Source organism: Necator americanus, chromosome I (assembly GCF_031761385.1).
Source record: "Necator americanus strain Aroian chromosome I, whole genome shotgun sequence".
Lineage (NCBI taxonomy): Eukaryota > Metazoa > Nematoda > Chromadorea > Rhabditida > Ancylostomatidae > Necator > Necator americanus.
This window is the reverse complement of record NC_087371.1, coordinates 12396321-12406562: the sequence shown is the minus strand read 5'-3', so window position 1 is coordinate 12406562 and position 10242 is coordinate 12396321. Positions and strand designations below refer to the sequence as shown.

The 10242-nt window shown below is 41.2% G+C and overlaps 1 protein-coding gene across 2 annotated transcripts; it reads right to left on the bottom strand.

The window, feature by feature from the left end:
• Window positions 1-2249: 2249 nt before the first annotated feature.
• On the bottom strand, window positions 2250-7822 carry RB195_005272 (uncharacterized protein; the record flags this gene model as incomplete). 2 transcript variants are annotated; one of them, XM_064177667.1, is made up of 10 exons in its annotated part: window positions 2250-2359; window positions 2756-2869; window positions 2921-2996; window positions 3443-3520; window positions 3645-3758; window positions 5253-5285; window positions 5508-5617; window positions 5851-5929; window positions 6006-6095; window positions 7733-7822. In XM_064177667.1, 10 exons carry the CDS (start codon window positions 7820-7822, stop codon window positions 2250-2252), a joined length of 894 nt encoding a protein of 297 aa, XP_064034786.1. The 2 variants fall into 2 exon arrangements, with proteins under 2 accessions (XP_064034786.1, XP_064034787.1); XM_064177668.1 differs by lacking the exon at window positions 7733-7822 and having other exon boundaries at window positions 6006-6047.
• Between the last annotated feature and the right edge of the window lie 2420 nt (window positions 7823-10242).

The following is a 10242-nucleotide window of genomic DNA, read 5'->3' as shown; positions in this document are numbered from 1 at the left end:
CGAATGTTCTACGAAGCTATCTACATGTGTTCTTTGAAGACTTCTTTTATCGTCTCTTTGCAAGGCCTTGTGAGGTCGAACGTGAGTTTGCGGTGCGGCAGTTCGTGCAGCTCCACGCTGACGTATTCGCTCTGAAATTTTCGGAGACTTGCGTCACTTGGCTGTTTTAAAAGGCCCAGTCTTCCTTGTGCAATGGTGAATTTATTCAACGAACCTATCGCATTCGATGAAGATAGTCAAGGGTGGCATGGATTCACATATTCTCATACGTAAACGTGCGATCTGAGTTATTAATTGTTCGAAGAACCGACATTCCTTGGCATATTTGTGTTAAAGAAGACACCGACTCCACCAACTCCTCTACTGTTGCATTTTTCTAGGAACAGTTCTCCTGTAGTTTCCTTTATTATATTTAGTGGATGGCATTGGCTTGTCTTAGTTAGTCCGGACGATGTCGTGATTAATCTTTCCGCCTTGCATTATCAGATTTTCAGTGACCACTTTTGAATGCATTAACGAATGTGCATTTAAGACCTTTAGTCCCACCGAAAACGTGATGTCCTTCCAAAAGGACAAATGGAGCTTATTTGTTGAGAGCGACTCTAAACCGCTTCTTTTGGACTTCCCAGTCAATTGATTGTCGGATCCTTGCCTGACCGATCTGGGGGATACAATGGTACTGCAAGTCAGTCATGGCACAGAAACGGGGAAACCGTTTTCTGAATCTAGTCTCAGAGCAGTGATAAGTTCGGCATTGTTCTGTGGCAAGCCCCCCATCCGCCACATGAGAGGCGTCACGAAGCTTTGCAAGCAACCGTTTGTGATTCCCCTAATGACGAAGATCTGTGGGATGTGTCACCCACTGACATTAATTCTAGCAGATGGTTTTTAGGTTTTTTTGACAGTTACAAGAAAGGTACCCTGTTTAGTTAACTGACTTAGAATTAGTATGAACTTTTTTGAAACACAGATATACAAAGGATCCAAATAACATCAGATAACAACTAATAGTAAACAACTTTATCGTTTAAATCGAAACATTTACTCTCTATCTCCCAAGTGTTTGATTGCAGATTTTAACAAGCAGCCTTTCCTTTCATTGATGAATGACGACGGAACATCCCGTGACAAATCCTGTATAGACTGACTCTATCTCTACATGTCCCACAGACATTGAGCGTCCACGTACGATTTTCGGTAAATCATAATTACCAGACTCTCGTAGGTTCAAAATGAGTTGTAAAAAAGATGTAAAAGGTTAATACAACCCACAACTAATACAATCCACTAAGAACTTCACTCCATGTTTGACATCTATCGGGGAGGTTAAGATGTTACAGATAGATAACAAAACAATAATAATAATTAACCAGCGACTTGCATTTAACGCCGCCGACCACGACCTTAATGAATGACACTATTGAGTTTGAATAGTGATGAAAGGATTCCTTCATCACTATTCAAACTCAAAAGTGTTCCTCCTGCTCCGCAGCATTCAAGATACGTAGCTAATTAGTAGTTGCCTTTCGTCACCCTCTTCTGAAGCTTTGCGAGAAATGATCAGGTGCCTGACGTGATAAATCTCATTTGCTGCCTTACATTCGGAATGTAACGAAGGAAAGCCGTTTGCAGAGTAGAGTGTATAGAACATTCCTTGCTAACAGGGAATCTGCTGTGGATTGATTGACCGAGATGTTTTCGAGGTGTATCACCTCAAAATGTGATCGCAGTGTGAGTTTAGGACAAGTGTGCATTTTTATTGAGTCAACATTAAATTTTTAAACAGTAGCTTCAAGCTGGCTTCAAAAGCAGCATGTCACCAAATTAACGGTGTTGTGACCTTTCCACAATTAAATTGGAGTGGTGGCATAGTTCGTGAAAGTGGGCCTGATCACGAGCAATTCCGTCTAGAAAAAGAAGAAGTGAAAGTGTGAAACAGTCTCGATTGCTTTCCCTGGTTTCGGTTTCCCATGGAAACAATTTTCTACGTGACAGAACACGAACGAGTCCAGCTTCCGCAATCCAACTAATATAACTCCTACAAAATGCAGAAGCTAACATAATTGTGGGGACAGCGGTGCAATCAGGCCTATTTCACACTCTCGTTTATGGATCAGTACCGGAAACTGGAAGTAATCACTGTCATATTTGTGAAATGCACCCCTCTTCCTGTTTACTCAGTTAGATCCCAACGTCGCCAATTTCGTGATACGCTGCCTTTGACCCCTCTGCCGTGAATATTTAGAACTTTATGGAACATTTTCGTCTTCGACACCATTCAGAAACGGAGTTGTATCGAGATGTTCTCTTTTGTAGAGCTTTCGAAATTTAAAACACAGGATACCAGTGACCAAGGAAACTGAAATTGAAGACCCATTTATAATTGAAAACATTGGCTGAATTGAATACTCTTCATCAGCTGTTGAGCACGAAACTTATCGAAAAAAAAGAAAAATTTCTGGAAAAAGGCAGAGTTCCACATTCCCGCACATTGTAAGTTGACTCTCATCCATCTGGCAACATTTCTACTGTTTAAGGTGTTATTTCAGTCTCCCGTCTTAGAACACTCAAAAGGTAACGAGTTCACGCCAAGAAAGAAAAAAAAAACGCTCATTTGTTGTCAACCTTGAAATCCAACGTACCCTCTCTCCGTCCCTCCCTCTCTCCTTCCAGTTTCTTGACTCTTTCTGGAGAATATAAGCGCCTAATATTCCCAGAATATTGCATTCGATGACAATAATAGTTGCGGACTCACGAGTTCCTGGGGTAATTTCCGCAGTTAGCGCTAATGCGTATACTGCAGATGCGGCTGCCGCAAAGTCTTCCTTCTCATCAACTTTGTCGGCATCGTAAAGTATTTCTATCATAGCTATAAACCAGAACATAGGTGGGTTATTCAACGACTGTTTCCAAATCATACCTTTTTCTCCATCCTCTCTAAAATACGAAATCATTAATAGACCTATGTTTACAACGAGATAAACGCCATGTAGGATCTGAAAGGAGAAAAACACGATGGGTTTCAATAAATGCAAAACAATTACTGTTATATGTAAAGACTAAAAAAAGTTCAACATTAGTAGTCCGTGATAATTGTACATTTCCAAAACAGCTCACACACACTAATCAATGACGACAAGGGGTGATGAAACAGCACCGCACTCGCCATCACATCATTTTCTGGGTGGTAAGGTATTTTGGAGGGACATCAACGCTGCTTCAGCTGAACTGTACTTTCGGGGAGCAGAAACGTTCGTAGAGGACAAAAACATTTCTCAAAAGGAAACATCTCCCCCGTTTGAGAAGGGAATTGAGTTTTTGTGAACGTTTTTGACGATTTATGGCTCAAAGCAACAGTTCAGCTAGAGCAACGTTGATTCACCCCAACTACGTTTGCATTTATTTTCTGGTCTTAATGAAGTAAAATTGGAAAAAAGTATACCTCGAGAACACCGACTACGAACACTTCATTGGCTCTATGTTGATATACACCATATACTCCGTAAATTGAGATAAGGATCTTAATACTAAACACTAACACTGAAAATTCCGATGCTCTATTGCAGAGGAAAATCCCGCATATTCTATTTACAATTTAAAAAACATTGTAAGACACTGCAAGTATGTAGAAGAAAAACTCTCACCGCAACGCTCGTAATAACCATTCCGTATACAAATCTTTTGTACACAAATATAAACCCAACGAGCAACAATGCAGCAAACGAAACTAGTTGTACTAGAAGAAACACAAGGACTGTCTGAAAAGGAACTAGAGGGAACAAGTAATTAGAGACAACATTCAAAGCAAAGACTATCGGAATTCCAGAAATCTCTTCTTCAACGCTCCCTGCTTATTACGGTCAAAATTCCTTTGCCAATGAAAACCAACGAACTTCATCATCTCTGCGCAAAAATGCCGTTTACTCCACTTACAATTCCATCAAAAATTGCTGCGATTAGGATGATATCGGTTCGCAGTATATCAACTTTTGGGTAGGAATAAGAGCTAACTTCAAGACCTTGCACCCATTTCATACCGAACAAGTACGTGACTCGAAGTATTGATGCTAGCACAACAAATTCCGTAAACATTATTCCTAATACGCAACAATGTTAAAAGTTGAAAACATTGCTGTGAGTCTCAGTTCTCTAATTGTTTCTTAGTCTTCTAATCCTTTTTTTTCTTGATAGGTGTGAAGCAATATTTTCTCTCACTCTCGTCGTTTCGAAGCTCACCAACACATATTTTCGTTATTTGGTCCCTTGGGCAGTAAACAGATTTTGTTGGTACACTTATAGAGAGAGCTTTTCTCCCAGTGTCTTGTTTTTTAATTTGACCTTAGTGTGATTCTGTAGCTTTATGAAATGTTGTCAATCACCTGATATGTCTTCTCAGGGCATAACGTAGAAGCTCCGTGCACCTCTGTCTTCTACTTTTTCACTGTGAATGAGGAGCACAACTTACTGCTGTTTCATGGCTCATACACCTTTTAATTTCTTTTTAGTAGCTCTTACGTCTTGTTCCTATACTTTCATCTTTATAGTTAACTGATTTAATAAAAGTTCAATTTCCCAAGCATCTGAAAGTGACAAAAGCAGTGGCGGCGTGCACCTGCAAACTCTTTGAACTTGGTATCTATCATTTGCGGGAGGTACCAATCAGAAGATGTAATCAATAGTCACCAAATTTAGTGTGACCCAAGTGTCAAAAGTAATAGTGACACATTGACTGGGCCATCAAATACGGATTATCCTAATCGCTTCGTCGCCTCTGAACTCTTCAAGACCGATTGTTCCTTCTTCTCGCACTTCTCAACCAAAAAACTGTCGTCAGGTCTAAAGGCTACATAAGGTCAAATTGACGATGTTGTCCGAGTGCTTGTAGATGAGGCAAATTGCTTGCGCTCGCATACCTGATGCATTGCTAGGTGTCTAGAAGAAAATTCGGTCTACAAGAATCTTCCCTACACCGTTTTTCAGCAAATAGGGAAATCACCATGATTGTGCTCGTACTACTGATCTACCTTTCCCCTCCCAAACCTATATAATTCTTTGACAGATGCCATCACCATCAATTTCGTGGTGTGCTGCCTTTGCGAGACCTCTGTTACACACTAATACGGACAAAACAAATCCCTCATTATGTTGCTTGGATTCTGTTAAGGAATCGTGATATTGTGTGTAAGACAGGACTTTCAAAAAGGCTTTCAGTTTTCGGAACTTTCAAAAAAAAATCAAATAAAAAAACCAACCATGAATCTGCAGCAACAGCATGTTGGCGTACCCTACAAATAAAAAATATTCATCGCTGGGTATCTGTTCATTTATTTTATACTGGCACTATTGTTATTTCTCAGAGGTAGACGACTGTCATTGGGATCGCTACTGTCGACATAAGAATACTTGATCTACAGAGAAATGAAGACAACTGCTTTAGTCGCCATCGAAGACGAAAACAGAATATAGAAGCTGTAGGGAAAATATTGTAATATGTCCGCCTTAAGAACCTGTGAATATCCGGCATTGATTCTCCTTCTTGTCACTGACAAACAAGAATCACTTCCGTCAGCTTCTTGTTGTGCTGATGACAACGTCTCGCCGTTCGAAGTCACACTTTCTGCAATAACTTTTTGTTTTTGTTTTCTTTTATTTATATATGATTCTGGGTCGTCAGAAAATGAAAAACTGTGATGGATAAAAGGTAACGTTCAGAGAGATACCTAATTATATCAGGTTTCAAGTACAGACCCGAAAAAGAGCAAGCAGTAGTAATGATGTAGTAAGTTGCATTAGATTAGTTTCTGACAATTAAAGCAAAAAATAGCAATAGATAGAATAACGCACACTGACCCATGTTTTCTTTGATTCCAGCGCAACGGAAGCAACTTTGTGTGCTGCCTTCTTCCGCGATACTGGCTTCTCTTATAAACTCAACATCAAACTATTAGCTTTTATCAGTGTGGAAGAGATAACTGTTATCATCTTTCTAAATAACGTTGCCTTACAGTTATATGTAGCGGGGTAAGCAGAGAGTTTCTAATTCGCATAACCAACACGACTTTTTTGCGCCTGCAGAGCTTCCATCTTTCCTGCATCTAAACAGCATACATTCTACATAGTTTACATACGGTTGCAAAGTTATCAAAAAAAAATTGTTTGTATCAGATGTACCCCTTACGAAAGCTCTACATAATCTCAGATCAAAACGAACTGGAAGTGGTGCTGTTGCGGAAATAGATGCACTTGAAATCCCGCAGTGAGACCTTTGCCATCTTCGTTGGCTCTGGAGCTGACGGAGATCCTACCGCCATCGCTTACTCAGCGAGCTCCATCGTCTACACAGCTAAAACTAAAGTCTAGACGTTATGACGACGTGACTTCACTTAACTGATGGGCGGTTGTAACAATCTAACGCGGCTATCCGCATCTTCGCCAGGATGTGTCGTCCTTATACATATCTTGCTCAATCCCGTTCCTCAGATAGAGATCACATCGAATCTTTCCAGAAATTCTATAAACGGCAAAATTTTACGTCTCATCTGAACTGTTTCCGAATGCCAGGTTTCCCCAGATCTTTCTTTACCATCTGCGCCCAGAACTTTCTTTTCTCACTCACGAAGCCTTTTCCAGCTTGGACAAGATGATCAGACTTCCCCATAATGTGACCAAAGGAGCGAAAACTGTTTTCTGTGACTACTTACTTTAGAAGGCAGGAAACTTCAAAACACGCTACATCATTACTTGGTGTTTTCCACGTATCATCTGCCGGCACACCATCTCACCTTCCAAGAAAGGTTTGCCGTTATAGCGCACTATTGACTAAAAGTAGCCAAACAGTCGCCTAAGCAGCTTCCCATGCACTCAAGCTGCTCCTTCATTGTCGACGGCTTCTCCTTCATTGCCCAAGTATCCCTACATCATGATAAGTGCGAAGCGAAGCCGAATTGGCTTTCTCGCAACTTTGCTTTTTATATCTCTCCTAGCTGAGATACATAGCAGTATAGTATTTAGCATACAACCAAATAACAGAACTCTTCCACGAGTTTAAAAGGTTGTCCGTGTACCGTGATTCTCGTTGAGGGTCTCCATGGAGACCCACATCACATCTGAAGCATTTATCAGGTTGAAGCCGCAGTCCATATTTTGCAGCTGATTTCGATATAAGGTTAGCAAGAACTTCTAACTTCACGCTGCTAGAAGCCAATACTGCTCGTCGGCGTACTCGTGATCCACCCAGGGACGTGCAGAAAATGCTAAAATGGAATCGGCGGGACACTGCTCAACTATTCTTCGCATTATGTTGTCGACGGCAGAGTTGAAAAGAAAAGGTCTTGTCTCATTCCAGTTTCCACTTCGAACAGAGTGGTACATTTGGCTGGTGTTCGATCTGCAGCAGCTGTTCTTCTATTCATACCGTTAATAAGGCGCACTAATTTTCCTGAAACACCGTCGGCGCTGTCACCATACCGCTGCCACGCTTCAATCAATCACTTCACTATAAACACCCAATCAATCGCCAATCAACCAGGACGAAAGCCAGCTTGTCGCAGAAGGTTTCTTTGTGATGTTTGGTCACCCGATCCAGGATTAGCCGATGCGTTCCAGAATCTGGTACATTACACGCTGCAGTGATAAACCTTGTGGACCGTGGTGGGTGGCTTCTTGTGGAGAGTTCTGATAGCGTGTCTCCACAAGCCAGCTATACTTTTGTCAAACATATTGAACAGATTACCTTCATCATCACACGAATCCAAGAAGGAGGAAGAGAATTCGAGATTTCTGCGCTAATTCCATCGTCTTCGCCAGATCTTCCATTCTTCATTTTCGGATGCAGACTAGAACCTACAATTCCGTCGGTGGTTTCTCGCTGATTGCGGTGTATATCGATCTTTGGGCATGCACGAATTCAGGAGCCGACAGCGCTCCTCAGTTCAACAAAGTGCTGAAATGTTCCCTCTAGGCATGCATCTTCTTCGCCTCCCCGACAAGGACTCCGTTGGCAGTGTTTAGGACAGGTGAAAGCTTTTTCATCTTGCCGCTATACTATTTCAGCAGAGTATAGGCTTTTCTCGGGTTGTTGTCCTCGTTTTCCTTTTCGAATTCCTTCGCTCTTAACATCCATTCGTTTTCACGATCACGTTTCAGCTAACGACGCAACCTCCTTCTCAACGCTTCTCCTAGCTGAAGTCACCAGTAGTGCGAGCTACGGATACAAAAGGGAGCCCTTCTAGCACCACTCAACGCTGCAGATCGCGACGGGCCCATCTAGCTTCACCGCGCAACCCTTGAGCGCAGCCGCCTATGCAGTTGCACTGAGCTTTATGACGTTTCGAAGAGCTACAAGCCAGTCTTTATTCTTATGGTGCTGCTTTTGTACAAATTTTTCTTACAATTCGTACGTTTTGCACAATGTGAGTGCAAAGTGATTCAGTGAATACCGCAACTTATTATGAAAAATTAACGATAAGATGTGAAGCTCATTTGCGCACGCTTAATCCTGGTTTTGTCGAACTAAACTTTTTTAACCTTTAGATAGTTGTCTCCCTCTTATGTGTCGGTATTTGCAGGAATGCTAGTGCCACAGAATCCCTTACACTGGTTTTTGGTGAACCAGTTCGAAATAGCGGGATCCGTCCCACAGCATTTCACCACTTTCTAGCCCCGACACACCAGCTCGATATGGTGGAACCCACCTAACTCCACATTGCCAGTTTCTGGCACTAGCGCAATAGTTCGAGCGTTTTCTCCCTCACTCTTAGATTCAAAATGTGGAATGAAAGAGCAGCCGCTTCGAAAAATCACCCTTTTGATTGTTGTAATGCGTTCTTAGCGATAACAGTCTGAAGACGCGTCAGAGGGAACCTCAAGCGAGCGGAGTCTACAACTGCTGTTGCGATTCTGTTACAGTTTTTCTCGAATGTTTTCACCTTGTCGATAGTCAATTTAGCAACAGTCGAGATTGTTGACAAACTTTATTACGGCTAACGTTTCGGCGTCGTCGCCTTCGTCAGAGCCTGGAATGTCAAATCATTTGTGATAAATCCTCTCAAATGCCTCATCCAGAACAAGTCATCATTCCCTAAGATGCCATACCTACCTAGGTAAGCACAACGTTTTGGACTCTTTTGGTTTCGATTTTGGATGTAGCATCTTAGGGAATGATGACTTGTTTTGGATGAGGCATTTGAGAGGATATATCACAAATGATCTAACTTTTCAGGCTCTGACGAAGGCGACGACGCCGAAACGTTAGCCGTAATAAAGTTTGTTAAAAATCTTGACTGTTGCTAAAGTGACTATCGCAAGTTGCAATCTCTATGCCAAGATTCAAGGAAAGTCGAACTTTCGCACTTCTGGAAGATGTTTTTACCTTCTTTAACTCAAATTTTAAGAGGTGAACCGAGTAAGCCCAACAAAGAGTACTTTAAGCACAAGACCAATAGCCGGGTGGTTGCTCGCACTCAGTTATTTTCAAATTTTTTCGAATATTCGGAATTCAAATTGTGAATCCAAATCTTTGTATATACTGATCAGCGATTTCTAAATTCGGAAAGAAGAATTATAAATTCTACTTCTGAGAATTAGAGTTAAATCCAAATGTTGGTTTGATTCCGCTATATGAAATTTATCCCTCAGGGAATAACCGAGGCGGAAATCGACAGTCATCTTGACAATAAATGATGTCTGTGCTTAGTCTTTCAGTCTTCGTTCTCGTAGTACAGCGAGAGTTTATATGCGACGTACGCCATGTACATAGAAAGTGACTGAAAGAAATTGAACGTTTTTTGAAACCGTGTCACAAGAATGTTTTCATTTTAAAAACATTTAATAAGATAATTGTTCTTCCATAATATGTTGGAGACATCTGTTTCTAGTTCTTTTAGAAAAGCCACGTGCATCAATTAAAATCTGGATTACGACAAAGAGGATAATGGCTCCTGCTGAACTGCCTTAAAACAGTGATGAAGTGAAACCATAAAGACGGTCCAGCAGCCTAATTTTTGCAACAGCTGAGCGATATTCTCAATTCTTTCTTCTTGTTGTAAAACCAATGCAATCATACGCAGCTGCACTGAGCCTCATGACGTTTCGAAGAGCTACAAGCCAGTCTTTATTCTTATGGTACTGCTTTTGTACAAGTTTCTCTTAGAATTCGTATGTTTTACACAATGTGAGCGCAAAGTGATTTAGTGAATACTGCAACTAATGATGAAAAACTAACGTTATTATTGTCAAAGATAA